This window comes from Melospiza melodia, chromosome Z, assembly GCF_035770615.1.
Source record: "Melospiza melodia melodia isolate bMelMel2 chromosome Z, bMelMel2.pri, whole genome shotgun sequence".
Classification (NCBI taxonomy): Eukaryota; Metazoa; Chordata; class Aves; order Passeriformes; family Passerellidae; genus Melospiza; species Melospiza melodia.
In genome coordinates, this window is record NC_086226.1 from 29297738 (window position 1) to 29319650 (window position 21913).

At 36.9% G+C, this 21913-nt stretch overlaps 2 protein-coding genes across 3 annotated transcripts; one reads left to right on the forward strand and one right to left on the reverse strand.

Moving 5' to 3' along the window:
• Positions 1-328: 328 nt before the first annotated feature.
• On the forward strand, positions 329-12500 carry CCDC152 (coiled-coil domain containing 152). The gene is made up of 8 exons (XM_063181283.1): positions 329-415; positions 1428-1533; positions 7147-7215; positions 8311-8375; positions 9852-9954; positions 10666-10793; positions 11719-11805; positions 12378-12500. The coding sequence occupies exons 1-8, from the start codon at positions 329-331 to the stop codon at positions 12498-12500; spliced, it is 768 nt and encodes a 255-aa protein (XP_063037353.1).
• A 52-nt stretch (positions 12501-12552) lies between these two features.
• Positions 12553-20272, reverse strand: SELENOP (selenoprotein P). 2 transcript variants are annotated; one of them, XM_063181281.1, is made up of 5 exons: positions 20116-20272; positions 18331-18534; positions 16951-17163; positions 15231-15348; positions 12553-14376 (listed from the first exon to the last, which is right to left on the reverse strand). In XM_063181281.1, the coding sequence occupies exons 2-5, from the start codon at positions 18519-18521 to the stop codon at positions 13714-13716; spliced, it is 1185 nt and encodes a 394-aa protein (XP_063037351.1). In that variant the 5' UTR covers positions 18522-18534; positions 20116-20272; the 3' UTR covers positions 12553-13713. The 2 variants fall into 2 exon arrangements, with proteins under 2 accessions (XP_063037351.1, XP_063037352.1); XM_063181282.1 differs by having other exon boundaries at positions 13732-14376; positions 20116-20264.
• Positions 20273-21913: the final 1641 nt, after the last annotated feature.

Consider the following 21913-nt stretch of genomic DNA (forward strand, 5'->3'; position numbering starts at 1 on the left):
CCGGTGCATTATTCTGTCTATGGAAGTGAATCCAGATTAACTTTTTTAATTACAGCAAACTTTCCAAATTCAGCCACAATATATCAGCTTAGGGGGTATTGTTTGGGCTTTCTGACATTCATTGTATTTCCCAGAAATGCAAGATCTTAAATAGACTGAAGTTTATCTTCAATGCAAAAATAGTTTTAATTTTTAAAAAGAGTCTTCTTTGTTCTTCTTACATTTTTGCCTTAGATTTTATGTTGTGTTAATGATAAATATATTAATTTATAGATTTTTTTTTTTTACATATATCTAGTCATCATTTGATTATACGATCCAGGAATAAATGAATCATAGTGATGAAGAAACTATGAAAAAAACCAGTATAGTGAACCTTGATAAGCTTTTATATGACTTCTCAGAGATAGAAAAAGTAAGTGAAGAAGGTAAAAAATGTTGAGACTGCCACCCATAATTATTGTGTGACATTTTCAAAATTTTTTTGAAAATGTTAAGTTGTATCAGATTACTGTTATGCCTTGTAATACGAACTTCCTTTGGAAAGCTCCTTGTATTGACTGTATCCTGGAGACATAGGAGTGGACTCTGAGTGAAATCTGAGAAGCCTTTGTTTCTGTGCTAGGATTTTAATCATCCAGAGGCCAAATTGGCTTTCTTAGGAAGACTCTGGAAGATGATGTTGAAAATTAACTGCATTGCACTGCTTTCATAGAATCACAGAATTGTTTGGGCTGGAAGGGACCTTATAGACCACCTAGTTCCAACCTCCCCTCGCTAGACCACATGGTCTAATGCTGGGGTATCCTTTCAGAAGTAGTTCCTTGTCCTAGAAAAATGTCATTCCCATATCAGGAGCACGAATTCCTACATTCCATATGCATTGATCTTCCTTTATCTTATGTGTGGGTCATTTCTCCAATGATTGACCCTCTGAAGAAAATCAGTACTGCGTTTCTTTTAGACTGATGTTGATCAGCTTTCTGCTGATTCCTGGCCAGCAAATCCATACTAGAGGTAGTGTAAAAGGAGCACCTGAAATAAATTTAGCATTTCTCTTGGAATAAACTTATTATACCAGTTCCTATTCCCACATATTGTTCAAGTTGTTGCTCTGCAAGAGTGTTGACAGCCTCATATGCAAAGCAGTAGAAAGAACCTTGCAGAGGATTGACCCGGACTCTGGGCTATATGACTGAGAGGAAAATAGTTTATAACACGTTATGTAAGTCAGCATTCTTAGTTCTGCAGGGTAAACTTGGAACAGTAAAGGATCTCAAGTCTAGTATCATTTTTCTCTATAAAGGAATATCCTGAATGGGAAATATTACAGGCTTGGACTGCAGTATTGTGGAATTGTTAAATTTTTTATTCACTTAAAACTCAAAACATGTTAATATAATATTAGTCCCTCTCCAATTTTCTAGAAAATATCAGAAATCAATGATGCAAATAACCTACTGATTCATCAGCTGGAAAAATGTAACAGATTGCTAGCATTAAGCCAATCAAAGGAGGAATCAGTAAAAGAGGGTAAGTTACTTTATTAGATAGGTATGATTTTTGCATGTATTCAAGAAATTCTGAGAGATATTTCCATTATTTTCAGCCATAAAAAATAACAGGGAAAAATGTGGAAAAAGCAGTAATGCCTAACCCTGAATGGTAATGAAATCCATCTCATAGTAAATACTAATATCTATATTAATATTATAAGGATTCAGACTGTTCAATGGATGCTAATAAAACTTCATTTACCATTATAAGTGGGAATTACAAGTCTATAATCATAACGAAAAAGTTGTGAAACAAAGGAGGAATTACAGGGAAAACTATAAAATTAAGATTTGTTTTATTCTAGAACTGTTTTCAGATGAGTATTTGAAATGAGAAACAATATCTAGTGCTTAGCATGGATTTGTGGTTGCTTATTCTTCTGTAGTTTGTAAAGTAGCTGAAATGTGCATCTTTTGTAGGACTTCCATCTCTGGGAAGTCAGCCTGCTAAAAGTTGGGAAGCAAGGTAGGAATAAACTTAGTTTCACACAGGAGGGAGATTGCCAGTTGGGTTTTATTTCAATCTTCACTAGGACTTGGATAATTTAGCATAATCAGAAACTGAGCAAGGAAACTGAGCTATTGAGTGAGTAAAGTTTGCTTATGATGATAAATCTCTTCAGATAGACCAAAAACTCATGGTACAAGATGACTGGGGACATGGAGACCAGTAGCAGCACAAATGGGAGGCATTTTTTATAAACAATGGTTGATGTTAGTCGGCTGCTTTTCAGGAAAGAGGTGTCCTCTTGGTGTCCTCTAAACAGTTCTCATAAAATATTTTTATTCTCTTAAAATATTTGTATTCTCTTAAAATATCAGTAGACAAAGAAGCAAACACTGTGGTAGGCAGGATGATGAAAAAAAGAGAAATAAGCATTGTGACTCTGTAAGGTCTGTGATTTTTTATGTCATGTTCTGGTCCACACATCTCAAGATAGACAATAGCACAACTAGAAAAGGTAACAGGGAAGAAGGCAAGGCTTGGTATTGCTAGGAGGGAGCAAGGTACAAGGAATCAGCAACTACTCCTGTAACAAAGACCATGGATGTAGGGGCTTAACCGTGCAAGGCTCACTCCCACTGTGCCCGTGCAGGGCTGGCCCAGCGAGGACTGTCCGGTCAGCCAAAAGTCTACATTAAAAAACAAGTCTGTACTGATGAGAGTGACTCCGGAGGCTGAGTCAGAATGGAGTTCAGAAAGGTTACAAAGGCCAGACATGGCCCAAGGATCTCTACTTAGTCCCAAGTGAAGAGGCAGATCTGATGTCAAGCCAGAAAACCACTCCCTAGGTCATGACCAGGGTCTAGTGTGTGCCTGTCACACAACTGCAGCATAGGCCAAGGGCAAAAACCTCTGTTTACAAGCAGCTCCCATGGGAAGAAGGGATGGCTGTTTCTGAATCTGCTCCAGCCTTTTTTTCAATGTCACCATCTATACTCTTTCTGAGATGGCCTTGTGTCCAGCCAAACACCCAGAAGGTGCATGGGGGAAAATGCACCTGGGGCTTTCACAAGTTTGGTCACAATTTTGGGACATTTGAGGGAAGACTCGTTGGCTGGGTTTTTTCAGCCAAGGTAAAGAATAGAGCTGATATGACTCATAGCTGTAAAATTGTGAATGGCACAGAGAAAGTGATTACAGAATAGAATATTCATTTTCTAATGTAATAAAAAAAATAGATGGAAATAAAACTTGTATATTGATTTAAAGCTAACAAAAGGAGGAACTTTGCCACACATTACAAAATAAAGTTAAATCAGTTCCACAGAAGCCTGTGCATAACAGAAGTATATATTAATTTTTAAAAAATGGAAAAATAATTAAAAACAACAAACTTTTAAACACAAAGACAGTATCTCTCATTGTCCCCCTTCATTCTCAGTTTGGGAAGTTGAGAGGATATACTAATGATAGCATTTATCTAGCTTTTTTTTCATCTTTCCTGAATTATCTCATAGTGTGTATTGTGAAGTGGCATAGTGAAGTGGATGGAACTTTGGTTTGAGTCAGAAACACTAGTTTCTCTGTTAAGAACAAAAGTCAGACAGTGCAGGACAGTCACTCAGAAACAGAAGAGGCTTCTTTATTGATGAAACTAGAAAGGAGTGGGTTGATATAACACTATTTGTAAAAAAGGAAAGGAAAAGTTGGACAAAAAGAAGAAATAATTCTTACTATAGAACCTATGATATAAAAGGTAGCAGAGAAAATGAAAGAGACAACTTAGGAAACCAGAGCTGCTGGGATGACTGCAACAAGAGGAATGGACTGAAAACAGATCAAAGTCAGAAGAGAGATTTGAGCTTTGTAAACAGTATTGCCTCACTTTCATGAGATAAGAGAGAAATTATTTGTTGAGATAGTTAACGCTGATATAACTGAAGAGAACAGGCTCTGGAGCTTCTTTTGAAACACAGGACGAAAAAAAGAAGCATGGGTGGCAGAAGTCCAAGTAAAAATACCAGAGCAATCAGCCTGAAATATGAACTAATGTTTCAGCAACAGGGATAGTCAGGAAAAAACAAACCTTAACAATATTGAAGTCATAGGAATAGTGCTGATATAGACAGGAGACAGAACTGCTGTTAGACAAGGATCGTGGTCAATGAGTAAGAGTAATTGCAGAGAAATTAGTAACATTGACAAAAAGAAGTGAAAAGCGGGAACTTGGAACAGTGTGAGACATGCAAGAGGTGATTCTGAAAGCTATTTGATGATAATGAAGTAAAATATGAGTAAGACACCAAAGGGATAGAATTTATTTAGAAATAAAGACAACTATCACAGCTGCTCTGTTAGGTTAAGCTCAGAAAGGTGGTGGAGTCTCCCCCACTGGCGCCATTCAAGAACCATCTGGGTGCAATCCTGTGCCATGTGCTCTGGGATGGCCTGCCTGAGCAGAGAGGTTGGGCTGGATAACCCAGTAAGGACCCTTCCTGTGGTTCTGTGATTCTGTGAGTCTGTACTTTCCAGTAAGGTAAACTATTAGATTAATGCGCTTACCAATAAGCGCATTATTGGACATGAAATGCTTGTAAGTTTATTGTTTTGAACTGTATTCATTATTGGTGCTCATAAAGTAGAGTTTCAAAAAAAAGCCTTGGACAGAAAATTGACATAAACTGTAGCAGAGAGTATCACAGGAACCTTCAGGAAAAGTTAACATGTTACTGGATATGAGCAGAGCCTGTGAATAGTAGTGATGACATTAAGAGTGTTTCAAAAAGATGTGAAACGCTGGTGTAGTGATTATAAATTAGTAAGTCTATAACATTTCTAAACTATTTTTATTTTTCTTTTTGCAATTGATAGAAATGGTCTTTGTGCCTTTATCAAATTGACACTGACCCTTCAAAAGAGGTAATAGCATATGTGGTATTCAGAATCAGAGTAATAAAACTTTTGCATCTAATAGTTAAATTCTTTATAAAAACCTTTGTCAAAAGTCTTTCCTAGAACTGTTCAAGGTAAAAGGAGATTGGAAATTCTGAAAAAAAAGACAAAGGAAAAAAGAAAACACCTAAAAATCAAGTGAGAGGGCAGTGAACCACTTATATCCAGGATAACATGGAAAAAGAAAGGCAGATTGGCCTGCATATACACTCTCTGAAAGGTCATAAATTAATAATTTTCTGTTGATACGTTCTTTGCTAAAAAAAGATGAGATTCAAGAAACCAGTTTTTGTTTTGTATACTTAATTGCAGATCCATTTTAGATACAAGTCTGACATCTTTATTTTCTACTCTTAAACCTTTTCTGTGGTGGCTAAATAGACTCTTGTGATGCTACAGTTCTGAATTAAATTCTAATGTAGTTTTCTAAAAGAAAGCACATTTTTTTCTGAAATACTTAAGGAGGTTCTATTTAGCATCTTCAGGGTTGCGTATTTATTTATTTGGCATTTCTAAGGCGTTAAAGGAAAAAGTGGTTGATGTAATTACCCTAATAAAAAATCAATTATAAATACAGATGAACACTTATGCTCTTCAGTCTTTCTTTATGTAGGCAGTATTCCTTACAGGGAATAAGCTACACAGGATCCATAACAGAGGCTATGACAGTGATCTGCAAGGCTGCAAATATTAAGAAAAGTTCTGCTTCTCTTCCTTAATATAGGCAAGCAAAACTTGTTGGTTCCCAGGATTTTTTTTTCCAGCCACAAAATTAAGTACATAAGAGATTTTCAAAGATATATCCTTTAAAGATAAGAAAGATAAGCAGATATTCTTGGGACTGTACAAAAGAGTGGCTTACTTAAAAAATTGTGATTCTTTTTAAAGACTAGCTGCTGCTCTACTGTTGACTCAGATGTCTTTCCAAATTGTGCATGAATTACAAGCATCTGAGTTAATTTCCATACATTTTCAAATGGCAGGAAATTTGTAGTACAACTAGTTGGTACAGACGGGCATGCTGATCTCGTCATTCCGACTGTGAATAGGGTTTTTCCACAGTTGCTTTTGATCCGGCACAGGATCTGAGGGGCAGGCAATGTTTCTGTGCTGCTCGTGCTCCCTCTGCTGTGTTTTTTTGGAAACACGGAACGGAAAAAGGTATCTGGCTAACGTGCTCGGCTGCATGAAAAAATTGATGGAAGATTAGGCTGACGGTCAAAAAGACGGAGCGGAAAACTGAACCTGTTAGCTGGGATCTTAGTTCATCTTCCTCGCTTGTTATGTAGTCTTCAGCGGTATGATAGACAGTTTTCAAAAGGGCTTTGGTTTGATAAGATGAATAACTTATTTAGCAAACTTTTATGTGTTGTGGAAATGAAAAGCCATTTAGGAGACACAGTGGTCCTCAGGAAAGAGAAAGAGAAGTTTTAAAAGTAAACAACCTCTGTTGTAGAGCCTCTGCTGTTCTCAGTCTTTGACAGTTTTGTGACTCTACTGATAAACTTACAATGAACATAAAGGATAAAAGTCATATTAATGAAAACTAAATCCTGTATTACAGGAAGTATACATGGTGTTTGAATATTAAAAATTCAGTTTTAAAAATAAAATTATGAAATACAACTGTGTAAACTGACAGGAGCTTGCATATATAATTCTGTTGTATAAAATGAGATAATGGAACCATAGCACATATTCTGAATCTCTCAAAGCTTATGTTGAGCCATAAGATGAATGTTATATGCATCAAGAAAGGGGTAAAAAAGGGGTGAGAGTCTGCAATGAGTGGATTCTCTTGGTCTTGTTGAAAAGAAAATTGGCAAAGAAATGCTGTCAGGAAAGCAAGTCAGTTTCATTAAATACATCAAATTGATGGAAGGCTGATATGGAAAACTTCTAGTATTGCCCAGAAAACAAAAAGATACTTGTTTTCTGACTAGAAACAAACATTTAATACTTTTATGAAATTGTTTGTATTGCTTCATAAAATTGATTTTAATCAATCATCAAACTAAAAGCTAAAATTAAGCAGTAACCATGTAATAATAATCTATTATCTCTACAGTCAGTAAAAAGACTTAGAGTAATATTTAACGAAAATTATTATAAAATATTTGATAAAATTTTGTGAACAAAATGTAAATTTGCAAAGACACTGTTCAAAAATACTGTGTCTTTAATTTCTTTCAGAGTGCAGTGCTCTACAGAATGTGATAAAGGGTCTAACACAAACCATTGAAAATCAGTGTAACGTGAAAGGTAAAGGCAAAAAATGCTATTTTATATATATGCTGTACTGTAATTTCGAATGAGCAGGCATTTAATTTTTTCATTTAACTTTACTGAATTTTTTCAGACACAGAAACTTACTGGCAGGCAAAGAGAAACAAAAAACAATTTCTTAAATCAATCATGTGCAGTAATAAATGTCTCTTGCCATTATTGCCATAGTTTACTTAGTAACTGCCTCCGGAAGGTTATTTTAATCAATAGTTGTGCTTTAAATTCATTGTAGCATAACACAGGCAATTTTACAAAAGGTGAGGAAGTATCAGTCAGCTGTTAGATTGTAGACTAGTCAAGTGTTTATGCACAGTTTTTATCGCTGTGTTAAACCAGCCTGTCTTAATTCTTAGTATACAATGTCATTAATTTTATTGCAGTTATCCACATGGACAACTATTGCTGTTATTGCTGTTATCCACATTAACAACTATTGCTGTTATTGCTGTTATCCACATTGACAACTACTCATTTTTACTTGAAAAAAAAAATAAGTGTTTGCTATATTTTTATACTATAGCTCAGCAGCACACCATGAAGTTAATTTTATAACGATTATGCATTCAAGGCATATTAACATATATAAATAAACCTCTAGCATTGGAAGTATACAGATGTTTTTAATACTTAAATTGATACTAATAATTTTTAAAAATCTATTTCCTTTAAATTCTGTGTTTGCATAGTTTTCTGACTTTTGGGAAACAGGTACTTAAGAATTTGCATCTTCTCATTTGAATCTGTTGTAGCCATGATAATAGTCTTTTATTTCCTGAGTCAAAGAACTTTGCATCTAAATTTTCCTGAATGCATCGTTTATTAGAAGGCTAAAGAAAGTTCTAAGTAGTAATACCATATAAATGTTATGATTAAACCTAAACTATGATTTTTCTTGTTAAAAAAATGGGAACAGACAGTATGTGGTTCTGTAATGATGATTATGTCTACAAAAATAGTTCCTCAAAGTTCAGCAAAGTCAAAAAACACAAGTAATTTCCTTATTCCTCTTTTATGCTAAAAAAATTGGCAAAATGTACTTTGTAGTGTACCATATAGTTTTTGTTTATTTAGATGAAAATGATAGACTGAGGGGAACCATTCTCATCTTGGAAGATAAATTAAAGGCTTGTGAAGAGGTATGTCACAAATTATCATTCTTTAGGTAAAGGAATAACACTGCATCTCTATTATGCTGTATATCTTTTTGTTTAGTATCTGCTATTGATACTCTTATTAGTGCTCTTCTGTTAATATTTTTCATGTGTAAAAAGAGAAGGATTGTTCTCATGACAGTTTCCATGTGAGAAGGTGTTAGAAGAACTAAGAGGTCAACATTCCTTGGTGCTGAGAACTTTGGCTCAATTTAAGATGCACTCGGGGTTTTTTAGCTGTATTTAGCTTTAAATTCAAATTCATCTTCATCATTCTAATCCCTTGCACTAAAAAAAAATTTCATGTGGGAGTAGGGTTTTCACATCGAAGATGTCTGGTTGCGCTGCCAGAGAATCAGGCGTGGTCTGAATTTTTCCAGTTTATTGAGGAATAAATATTACAAAGATCGTAAGTCTCTATTTCTTATCTGTACCTCATAATAAATTCCATATATGATCTCTGTACTTTGTATCTATGGCACTCATTTTTGCAAAGGAGATAAAACCAGCAGCACTAGTCATAGTTCTCTGTTTTCATAGTTCTCCGTGTGGAGTGCGCAGATGTGTTATCTGTTTAGGATCAGGAATCTCACTGCTGATTTCCTTTGCCTGTGTTTGTGCTATAAGTTAAACTTAAATATTAGTACCAGTAGAGCTATGATCTTGACTGTTCAAGTAAAAAATGAGTATTGCCTTCTGAAGGATATGATAAACTATTATTTCACCCATTAAACACATGTGAGCATGGTGGGACTTCCTGGTGTCATTCTGAAGGCGCCTGACCACCTTCCCATATCCTGATCCCCAGTCAGTGACTGCCTTGGTGAGTGTCCCCAGGCACTGCTCTGGTGAGTGGCGATCTTGTCAGAAGGCTGCAAGAAGAACTTTGGAGTCAGCACCTCAACAGTGGCAGCTACAGACAATTCCTTGAAAATTCTGGAGTCCCTACTGGAGTAAATTTATAACTGGCATCTTCAAACTTTGAACGTCAGTGGCAGTAGCATCACTGCCACTGGTATCACTGATGTGTCTCCTGCTGCCAACATGGAATTGTGGAATTATTTGTGCAAGCAATACTAACAAAACACACACTTGAATCATGCAATCCTTGAGTCAAAAACCCACAAAGGTGAAACTGTTGTCCCTTAACTAACTGCATCATTGTGTCAGATCCTGTTCTCTGGAAGGGAATATTACCTCTCCATTTGCCTGTTCTCCTAAGAAGTACAGTTTCCAATTTTATATTAACAGATAGCTGTAATACAATGAAATCTGCTATGTTTTTAATCGGTGGACTCCAGCCAGACTGTGTAAGTAATTGGGCATTTAAATTTACAAGACTGAGGATAAAACAAGTACTGAATTATACAGTACTGTATATTTTTACATGATGGTTGTGCTTTGCAGAAGGCTAAGAGCACAGAAACTGAAAGATCTTTACAAAACATTTTGCCTTCACAGGAGTATAAGGATCAAATTGAGAAACTCATGACAGAAATTAAAAACAAAGAGGAAGACCACAAATTAGAAATAACACAGCTGAATTGCGATACAAGGAAAAAATGTAAGTTCTCTGAAGACTGAATGCTTTAGAAATGGGTAAAACATACTGTCACCTGTAGATGCTGTGTTTTGTCTAGGATAAATATGAGTTCCACTTCTTGGTGGAAACATGTGAATGCTAGAAGTAGGCAGGGTTTAATACAATTTTATCTTCGATGAAGAGAGCAGACGGTGGTAATGAAGCAATAGTACAGCAACACGGGATGAGCAGAAACTCACAGATAGTTAGAACAAATGCTGGGAATGTGGGCATAAAAATCAGAAGGAATGAAATTTTGAGTTAAGTGTCAACTGAAACTTTTGAACTGTAAGCTAGATTGCTGTTTGAATCTTCTATCTGTGTTCAGGAGAGTAGAACATTATTTTCACAAATAAATAGTACTTCAGTGAGGAAAAAACTGATTTATATGTTCATTTGCTCTATTAGAGATATAACCTTAAAAAGTAGGATTTTTTTGGTCATCCATATGAAAACAAGGAAAGTGTTTGTAAATTATATGCCTTTTAAAAAAAGACACCATCTTACTGGTGTCTTTTTAAAAGGACAGTGTGGTTTTCATATAGTTTCAGTATGGTTTTTGCTTGAATTGTCTTCCAGTGAAATGTTTACCTGATGTTCAGGAAAGTTTATAAATTTGGAAAATGATGTTAATTTTTCATCTATTTTATTTCATCTATTATAATAATAATTTTGGTGTTACTGTGTTGCTAGTTGAATTAAAAGAAATGGAGTATAGAGAAGAGAGAGAGAAAAAAGAACTGGAAATATTAGAGCTAACTAGACAGTTGAAAATTCAAAATGAAGAGAAGCAGAATGAAATAATTAAACTGCAGATAGAGGTATGCATTACAAAGATGACTTAAAGTTGAACTGGGCATTGGATAAACTTCAAAGAGACTGTGTAGTGAAAAAATATTAATTAGTACTTAACAAAGTAATATGATGGAATCTAGAAAACTTAATTATTTATTGTCCTTATGAGGATCAGTGGTAGGTACTCCCTTCCACAATGGTAACTGACTCCTGCTCAGGAGTCAAGTTCCACCTACTATGTAGGGAGACTGAAGGTGGCTCTCTTCTTGTTCCAAATTAAATTACTTAGAAACAGTTTTAGATTTTGAGCTATTAAAAAATGCAACAATGTTTTCTGCTTAACTTTCTTGGTTTTAATTTCTGAATGGTGAGAATACATATATTTTAAAATAAAATTCAAAAAAATTTCTAATCCTGCAGAGATTTAAGAGAGAGTATTCAACATGTATTTCATTGCTCATGTTTTAAAACACTCTCATTAAAGAAAGAATTAAGGAAATACGTCAAACCTTTCACACAACAAAAAAGAAATAAGATGTGGCAGTGTTCAGGTTGACTTGTCCTTGGAACTTAAGAGAAGAATGATAGTTCTGAAGGATATTAGCACCTTCTGTATTTTCTCCTCCTGTAGATATGTGGCTGAGAAGCCTTCAATTTTATTCTTTTTTTCAGAAGCATCTTTTTTATCTACATGGTTTTAGTTGATCATGTTTGTACTACTTTTGCAAAACTTTGAGGCTTTTTTAAAAAAAATACAGTTTGTAACTGCATTCTTTTTAAAATAAATATAAGCAGCCTTGTTTCTCTAGACTTAGTAGAAAGGCTTACTGCTACTACTCTCAGGTAAAAGAATGCAATTAATAAAAAGTGAAAATTATGCTTGACATATTTAATATACCTTCCCCTGCCCCCATTCATTCTCACCGTTTTGTCTTTGCCTGATTCTTTCAGTTCAATGCTAAATTGGCAAGAGCTCAGGATAAGACCACCAAGTCCTTTTCAGACGCTTCAGTCTTGCCACAAAGTATCTATCGAAGGGTAGGTGCTTTCATAGGGTGTAGCACATAGATACTGTTCCAGGGTGTTTGAAACAGGAGTTCCCTGGGGTTTCTCCATGTGCTCTCTCCCACACGCCCCTCCCACCTCTACACAACTCAATTCATAGAATCATAGAATAATTTAAGATAGAAAAGGCTTTTAAGATCATCAGCTCCAACTGTCATGGCTCTTGACATACTGATACTACCGCAGGAAAGCAACAATGAAGAGCAACATGTGAGGTTGTTTTACTGCAGAATTGTTAACCTGGAAACTTAGATCTGACACCAGTGACACTGATATAATACTCTGCATATGCTTGGGGTTTGAGTTTTATTTGTTGGTTTGCTTTTTTTTTTTTTTTTTTTTTTTTTTTTTTTTTTTTTTGTAGGCTTAAAACTTTGGGATGGCAGAAAAACAGGATTCTGGGGAAATAGTTTTTGTAATTTTGTGATACAAAATACTGAGGAAAATATTCTTATTAGAATGTAAATTACTTGCAGGAGCAAAACAAATTGTTACACAATTTTATGTGATGTTTAAGAATTAAGCCTTTGCCTGTACTTTTACAGAAGCTGCAGCATCTCCAGGAAGAGAAAAACAAGGAAATTGAAATTCTACGAAACACCATAAGAGATTTGGAGCAACGTCTTAATAAAGGTCAAGACCTGCCCTTCAAACGGAGGAGATTCTGACTAAATGACTTGAAGTGTTTCAAATTCTGCATCTCAAAATAAAAACAAGATATGAAGAAAGTATGTTTTATTGAAAACACTCTTGTCAAACATTCGAAAGGCATGCATTCTGTATGTATTCAAAGCTACTCTCTTGCTAATCAGCATTCACAATAAAAAGGTTCAGGTTTTGTAGGAGTAGTAATTTCCCTATTAAACCGTCATTAATTATGGTGTATGCTTTCATAGCAGTTTTCTTTTCATGAATATTCTCTTCTTCATCCAGGATCCTTCGAACAACTGGATTTACTTCCATTCAGTTAATCAAACTTTAGGAATGCTAGGCTATAGACAGAGAAGTGATACAAGTTTAAGTGGTATATTATGTTAATTGATATGGATTGCTAATTGGTACAGATTTATCAAATTCAGCACTGTTATAAACAAAGATCAACATTATACCAAGATTAAACTTGTTTCATCCCACCTTCTTTTTGATTCTGACTCTCAGTTGATGATGCTATTTCTCACTTCAGGATGATCTAATTGATTCAGTAGGATTTTACATGCTGTAGCAGTATGTATTAATGGACACTCTTATTGTACCTAAGAGCCACAAAGCTCTTAGCTTCGTTAAAAAAGCTTTGTCAAAGTTAAGTATATCAATCTGTTACTTAAAAATAAAGCAGTTACTGTCTATATATTACATTTTTATGTGGAATTATTCTGTCACATTGCTTAGGAGTAAGTTTTGCTTGTACATGATTTGTATCCCCAGGTTAGAAAAAAAAACAAACTTCAAATCTATTGTCTTCCTAATGAAAAATGATTAAAGTATCTGTCTTGGTTTTCTTCTGTTCTTGATTGCAAAACATCAGACAGGAGCCCCTAGGTCATAGTTTATGCTCCTGTCCTCACAAATGCAAGCAGAATGTTAGAAGAGAAACAAGAAAGACAAATTAATCGAGAATGCAGACACCTTCCCAGTGGAACTGAAAAACAAACTAGGGGTCAACCAAATTCCTTTAGATCATGAAGATTTTCACTGATGGAATTAGACAGATATTCAATCATTCTAAGAGCGCTGCTCTAAAAATACCCTTCTTTGCAATTTTCCCATACCTGTCAGCACAATTTTGAATTTGGGGCAATAAAAACACTTAATCTGTTCATTTTTCTGCTCTTGCAAGTATATTAACTGAGCTAGTGTGACTCCCTTTTTTCTGGAAGGTGCTTAGTTTGTTTTTCAGGATCAGTTCCTTGCCTTTTCCTGTCACTGTCAGGTGTCACTAGTTTCACTTGCTCCTGCTGGTGATGAATGTCAGGCAGCAGAGAGCAGACGGCACTGTCAAGACTCAGTGACATCCTCTGCTGCCAGCTGCCCGTGTCACCTGCAAGAATTTGGTAGCGCTCCGCGACACTGTCAGGTGACAGAATTCCCTAGCTCTTCAAACAGAAGGTGTCGACAATGACAGGATCAGCTACCAGAGGTAGAGTCTGATCCTGTCTGCCAATTTCAGGTTAACTGGTTTTTGCAGCTGTTTTTCCCTTTCTTTCGTAGTTTTTTATCTTGTGGAATTTCCACAATTTCTCCTGGAGGGGCAGTGTCTACATGCTCCTGACTACCTGTCTGATCGTGTCTGTGATGGCCAAAAAGCCTGTGGCGCCAGGCGCTGTGAGGATGATGTCTGTCAGTTTCAGCAGCAGCCTGGTGGTTCTCGTGTTTGGGATCCCGACTGCCCTGGTGATGGTGGCGGTGGTGGTGGCGGCGGCGGTGGTGTCCATGTCTGTGCAGGCTGGTCTGGGAATGCTGGTCTGTTGGCTCAGGTTCTATCTCTGACAGCTCTTCAACTGCTTTTTTAGTGATGTTTTCACAGACACCATCAATATCAGGTTCCTGAAAAACAGATGCTTGCATTAAATACAGGGCACTGTATTCAATTAAACTAGATGTAAATGATTAACTGGCATTTTTGCAGAGCATGAAAGACACTTTTAAGTTATTAGCGCTATTTTGCTGAACATATGAATATAGAAATAGCCTTGTGCAGTCACACCACTGTCAACTAGACAGGGCTTTTTAGCAATTATAATTCCAGTAATTGCTAATAACAATTATTCTTATCCTAGATCCTACATCTGACCTGTCTATGGTCTACATTTAACTAGAACACTGCACAATGGGATCAAAAACTATTATTTTCGTTGAACTTCCATGAAGTATATACATTTCTTGATAATCTTTAGAAGTATTTCTGGTCTTGAATGATTCACTAAAGAAAGCTACCCTTCTTTTATAGCAGTAACAATAATTTGTCACCTTGTATTATCACTTTTCTAAAATAACTCCTGTAGACTGTGTTTAAATGCAAACTACAATAAATAGTAACACAAACCAGCTAGAGTTTGATTCCTGGGTTTAAAAAAAATATGTACTTACCCATCCCACAAAATTAGAGTAGTTAATTGCTCACTATCTCTATAGCTCTACAAGCAGAATTACTCTCCAAGATTGCATTATGTTTCTGACAATTACTTGCATTTCTATCAAGGACAGGAATTCAGATAGGCAATCAGTCTATTCAAAATCAAATATAATTTGCTTAGAAAAATGCTTAAAAGCTATCTGTCAAGATGCATGAAATATGTAAATTCAAAATCATATATTTTTTATTAAACACACTGAAATAATTTTTTAAATACCAATCAAATCCACTTTTCTATTATACACAGAATGAGACAAGAAAATACCATGTAAGAGCAGTTTCCACACTTGTTTTCGCAGTATGCAATCTTAATAGATTCTTCCACATATTGAAAATGCAGGAAGGAGTAGGGCATACCCAGATGATACACGAGACGGCCGCATCTAAGGAGAGAAAGGACTCTGTGGTTACAAATACCTACAACTAAATCTCTTTTCTTATGATCTCACTTTACTTGCACCAATCCACCCACACTGTACAGTTCCACAAGGAGTGTTTCTGTTCCAGTTCACAGGCAAATCCAGTATCTTCCTTACAATGCTTGCCTGCTCAGCTGCACTGGCCAGGATGCGAAGCATCATTTCTGGCTGATGTGGTAGCTGCACTGCCAGAAGCCTTGTCCTAGAGTGGCACTAAAGACTGGCAGAGGTGCACTTGTTACAGACCCATTGGGATAATGAGAAGGGTTCTTTGCATAGTGGTTGCTGCACCCTAACCAGGTGTTTTTATGCAGCCTGACAGGTACTCTGACTGGGATGGACACTGCGGTGCACCTGCACTACTGATTTGTTGTGCATGAGGGGATTGTTACGGTGCTTGCTTGCCTCATGTCTGCATTTGAGGGTTCTGATATGCCCTTGACTGAACAACTGATCTGCTCAGAGGAGCTGTAGAAAATGCAGAACCTGTACACATGGGCAGCTTGTTCAGTGCCAACACACAGTCCCCTGGCCTTAGTTCCCCACATGCGGACTGCACGTTTAGGACCAGCAGCAGGCAAAGCCTGTGTGGCTAAGGCACAATAAGAACAGAGATTCCTAGACCCATCACAGATCATGGCCAGGCTAGTGCTAAGCCAATTCATAATGTACACATACCCTGTGTGTCAAGAGCACAGACCTGGTCAACCTTCCAAATGCTCTGAGCAAGGTGTCTGGGCCCCGTCCCAGACGAAATACAGCCCTGCTCTCTTTGTCTGTTGTATGACATCAGCCTTCCTTACTTGGGCATATTTGCTGCTGTAACATTCAAGATCATTCATTCCACTGCCAGCTTCATCCCACAAGCCTCATGTAGCTAATTTGTTCAAATTCATCACATTACAGAAAAGGACTAACTTTCTAACTCTGTATTAAGGTTATTATGGTTTAGTATGAACTTGGAATGTTCATCACAGTAATATAAACAAGGATAGACATGTTTGAAGTGTAGGATTTTTCAATTAACTATCATCATATCAAAATCAAAAAATTGGGATTTCAACTACAGTTCCTACTGGTGCTGCCAAAATATACTTGTGGAAGAATCCTATATCAAAAAGCAATTTTCTTCTGAAGTTTTAAGTTTTACCTAAAGTTTTACCTAATTTTTCCTTATATCTACATGGCATTTTCAACAACTCTCTTCAAAAAGTTTCCATGAGATAAAAGATTCCACTTTGACATGCATGGATGTAATGAAGTTATATGAAAATAAATATGCTACAAAAAAATGAACATGTTACCAAATTTTTCACTCACTTATGTTCATCTAAATCCATGGCAATTATAAAGAAAAAATATTTATTCAAAAATTACTTATGTAAAAGCAGATTTTGCTTTCGTAACTTTGTTTTTCCAGTAAATACTAGCGCTTTACGTAGTTCAGCTTAGAAGCTGAGCATGATGTCTTTGTTTTTTGCATATCAATGACATATTATAGAGATTTGCAAATCATTACTCAAAATACATGCAAATATTTTCCCATGTTTGTCTGTAAGCACACACCTGTCATAGATAAGAAAGTCATCCTTGTTTCCATTTAAAGTAGTCCACACATCCTCTTGGTGCTCATCTTGCTGGTAGACAGTAATGTAGTCTGAAACACGTTCTTTAAGTAGGTGAAATTCCCTCCGGGATTGAGCTCCCTGATGGTTGACAACCACATACGAGATGTTGACCAATCCTTCATTCTCTAACTTTACTCGCAGGTCCTCCAAACTAGTGGGAATGTGAAGAAGCAAGACCATAAATCATTAGAGAATCATGAGATTTGACACAAAAGTTAATATGCTCCATCTTGCTTTTATTAGACCTGTATGATGTGGAGTTTCCTCCCTTTCGATTGTATTTTTCCTATGGAATTGCTCTAGAAAACTTTTATTTTTCAGCTATGAGAAACAATCTAGAATATGGAAGATTCTTCAGTTTTTTTCTAAAATGTAAGAACCGAACCCAACTACTTTGAAAGCCAAACACAAAGCCCAGTTTATCTTTGATGAAGCCACAGATGTTTTAAAATCAAATTCTTAATAAACTTGCAACGCCTATTATGATATGTAAGTGCAGCCTAGAGGGGCAAACTAAGGTGTTCTCACTGTGACTAAAATCCAAATCTGAAACTGGCACTATGAATTTTTAAACCAAAATAATTTCACAATTCCTAAATGAATCAAAGATAAGAGCTTTATGCAATTCCTGTTTGGCTCAGCTTGAAATTATTTTATTGCTATTGTTACTGTCATGATAGCTAATTATTTGCAAGGAGTAAGTTCTAGAAAATAGAGCACCCATGTCCCAGGTCTTGGATGAAAACCTAACACTGATGACTTCCTTGAATGCTTCATCAATTTTCTGATAGGACAGTATTTACCTTAGCTTATGGATTTTTTAAATATATATTGGATCTCTGAACGCAGGCTGAAATGCCACATGAAAAGCACATGTTCTGGTTTATTTTTCCCCCTACAGGTTTTACATAAGAAATCAGTGATCACAAATCTCTCTATTTCAGGTGATCTAACAATGTTAAAGAATTGTGGTATTTCTTGGCTTCATCATTTTTGCCGCATTAATCATCTGTTGCTGTTTCTGTTGGGTGTGCCGGTGGCTTGGGTTTCATTCATGTCAAGTTGATCATACTATTTATTATGTTGGAAAGCTAATTTGGAGAAGATGATCTGCCAGTCAGGAGTAGGTCAAGAGATAAAGGATCCTGCCCACTGGCACAGAACCCTTCTGCTGATAGTGAGCCAGGTCATTGGGTCACACATGCCAGCTGGGATGGTGGCATTTGGGGCAGCTAGAGTCCATCTGAGTGCGTCTGTGGCAGGGCACACGTAGCATTCTCAGCTGGATAACAAAAATCGGGACGAGACCCACGCTTACCTGGAAGCCTGCCGCAGGCACAATAATCAGCTGGCCTGGAGGAGAGCCACCACTGTCACCGAGCCTCTGGAGTTCCACATGGGGTCCTCCTCCCCAATACGCCATTCTGGGGCCTCCTGGCAGTTCTGGATCTCTGTCCCTCCTCCTGGGAGGAGACAGAGGGCCAGAACTAGCCCCAGACGTGCCCACATGGCTGGGCTTCACCTGACAAGAGACAAAACAAACAAAGTAAGGCCAATGCCTAAACAAATTTCAAACTCTGAAATTCCCTTAAGAAAACAAGGCAGCACATTGGCTCCATTCAGAAAGAAAAAGAAAAAGAAAAAGAAAAAGAAAAAGAAAAAGAAAAAGAAAAAGAAAAAGAAAAAGAAAAAGAAAAAGAAAAAGAAAAAGAAAAAGAAAAAGAAAAAGAAAAAGAAAAAGAAAAAGAAAAAGAAAAAGAAAAAGAAAAAGAAAAAGAAAAGAAACAAACTCCTCTGAGAATAAATTTGAGCTCTTTGTTTACTGCTCAATTTCTTTGGTTTTTCAGTAGAGCTCCTCTCTAATAGAGGCAGGTGTTTTTTCTTTGTGGTGCTCGAAGGTTTTTGTGGGTTTTTTTGTTACTGTGTTTGAACAGCTACAAAGTAAACATTCAGAATAACTGGATTTTTTTTCAGCGCTACTAATCTCTCTCTCTGTAATTTCTTTTTGACCATTTTTAACACTTCAGTGATTTTAAAGTGGCCTTGTTTCTTGTTTTTTTAAATAAATTGTAGCAAGCCTGTTTATGTCAGGAAGAATCTAGACCAGTTCACTCCAGTTACAGATAATTCCACTGTCTCAAAAGTACATGCACCAACGGCGGATTTCAGTACACAGTAAGTGCTACAGAACACAGCAGAAAATAATAAAAAATACTTCAAAATTTTTACAAGTCAGTCTGGAGTATCTGAATCCCATTGAGAAAAAACTATGAAGAAGTCAGGCACCAGAAACAATTTTGCAAAAACCAGAAATGGAAACTGAACTTCAGGACTCCTCAGATCTTATAAAATCTCATATCCATACTTAGTTCAGTTAATGTTTATGAAAATCAAAGCATATAAGAAATTCTATCATTACCTTTTCATTTTATTCCATTAACATCTCAGTTTTCGCTTAAACACATATTATCAAGAAATACTTAAAATTATAAAGTTGCTCCCCAACACGTCCTAGGTTGTGGAATTGTACAATTTCACCACTTACATCAAAGTCTGACAGTGACCACAAAACAGTTTGGAAACAATAAATTCTGATTAATAGTACATGTTCCATCCATCTTGTCATAGCCTAAAAGATTAATAATAATTGACATTTTGAAGCAAGAGTGATTTGTTGCTGCATTTGTGAAATCCAGCTGTGCCTGACAGTTCTTTCCTGACATTCTAGGTAAAGTACTTTGAAGACTAAACTGCGGTCCAGTATATATCAACACAGCCTTTTTCCATTCTTTCCACACATCAGGAAAGCAGCCTGCCCTTTATATCCATTATGAACACATGAGACTCTCATGACATTTTTATATCCTTCCTTGCCTTTCCAGCCGCCTTCTGCAGCACTGGCATGCAGCGCCCAGCAACAGCTGTGTGCCCTACACGCTGCAGGGGAGCCATGTCCTGCCTTATACTTCTCTTCATATTTCAACTTCCAACTTAGTTTCCAATGGAAATTTCCACAGTCAGCCTTTTCAGCCAAAGAAACAAGCAAACACTCTGCCAAATCTTAAGTCATGAAGCTCTTTCACAGCAAACCCAGCACACTTACCCTTTTCTCCTCCCCCTTCTTGGCAGCTCTGCCTGGCTCCGCTGCAGAAGGAAACAGTGTGGGGAAAAGGGCTGTGGTATTTATATGGCTCTTGTTTATCTCACTTTGCAGATACAGTTCAAAGTTCAGGGAGCCTTTTCTGAATGACCCTGCAAGCAAAGGAAACCCCTTGAGCAAAAACTACCCAAAATATTTCTCCATTAACTAATCCCAAGTGGAAACCATTTCTTGTGTATAATAGTGAAGCATTTTTACTACCATGACTTTAAATATTTTGTTATGCAGTTTGTCAGTCACCCCAGCCAGCTGGTGGTAGTGGTACAGTCAGAGGAGGGGGAAGGGCTGAGGAGTTATTTTCTCAACACAGTGGTAACCACAGTGAGGGGGGGAAGGTACTTCTCTATTTACAAAAACGCTGAGCTAGCAGGTTTTTTCTCATGTGCTTTATCTGATATTTGCCTTAGAGAATGTTGTGCTCCATCTGAGGGCATGTGCATACTGAGCTCCTTTGGCCCAGCTCCTCTTGGTTATATCATTCTGCTTTCAAAATTTTCTCTGTAGAACCTCCCAGTTCTTCAGTTTTGTTGAAAGCTAGAGCCCAGAACTTCAGACATTTAATTCAATGCTGCTACACGAAAGCCATGTAGCTCTAGCTACTGGCAGTAGGTACTTGAGCCTCTATATTTCACCTTTATATTTTCTTAACCCCAGGATCACTGAGGTACATATGGACATACAGGTTAAACTGTTTCCCTACTCTCTTTCCTTGGTGAGAGAATTATTTATGCATGATGTTTTACTTCAACAGCAGTTTGCTTTGCTTTGATTTCCTCCAATGTACATGTTACATGTGTTTATGGGGAAATCAGCGTTTAAAAAGGTGGTGTGCCCTCACAGTTCAAGGTGGTGAGATTGATACTGCTTAGATCTACGGCTTGAGGCCATCTTCTGCACAGATAAGCATTTTGCTTTAGGCTGGATGCAAGATAGGGAACTGCTGACCTCAGGGGTTTCTGCTGAAGAAGTCCTATGCACTTCTTTTCCACTGGTGAGTGGAAAGAAAGAAATCTCTGAACTTCTGTTCAGTAGTCTTGCAAGACAGAATGCAAAAAACAGATAGACTGCATACTAGACCTGAAGTTCTTTTAAGAAGTGGAGTGTGCTTGTATTCCTTATATTGTTAGGGAAACACATCTTGTATTCTTTGCTGGGCTGGTACCAAACCCTCATATGTGCAGTAGTGCCCTTTACTGTTTCAATTGATAGACACTTTGCTCACCTCCTGCTTCAGGTGTTGGGGTTCATTCCCAGAGCTGATAAAATCCTGTAAGGTTGGCTGGAAGTATTTGGTGTGCACCACATCCACCAATTCTTGCATGAGCACAGAGGCAGCCAAAAAATGAAGCAGGTACAGCTCTGTTAACAGGGCTAATAAAAGTGATGCAGCTCACTGGTGATTGACGGTTGTTCTCTTGCCAATTACAGCAACACAGGTGGAGACAGCCTCTAAGGAGGGTGTCTATTGCTCTAAGGAAGAGCAATACTCCATCTCTATCTCCATTTCCTTTTCTTTGTGGGGAGGATGTGGAGAAGCTTTGATTAACAAGTACTGAACCTATAACCTATAGGTAATACCACTGAGTGCTGCTGAGACATGCAACTCACAAGTACTGAGGAACCTAGAGTTCAGGAAGAGTAAACAGAGCTGAAGCAGCCATCATATAAAACAAGTACCTTGCTCTGGAAAGCACACTGAGGATGGAAATGGACAGTGGTCACTATGGAAAAGTTAGTATTT

Excerpts from the sequence above, each read along its gene's own strand:
- CCDC152 (XM_063181283.1), top strand. The coding sequence starts at position 329 with ATGAATCATAGTGATGAAGAAACTATGAAAAAAACCAGTATAGTGAAC. Across the intron at positions 1,534-7,146 it reads GGAGGAATCAGTAAAAGAGG|AGTGCAGTGCTCTACAGAAT; the intron begins GTAAGTTACTTT and ends AATTTCTTTCAG. Across the intron at positions 7,216-8,310 it reads AAATCAGTGTAACGTGAAAG|ATGAAAATGATAGACTGAGG; the intron begins GTAAAGGCAAAA and ends TTGTTTATTTAG.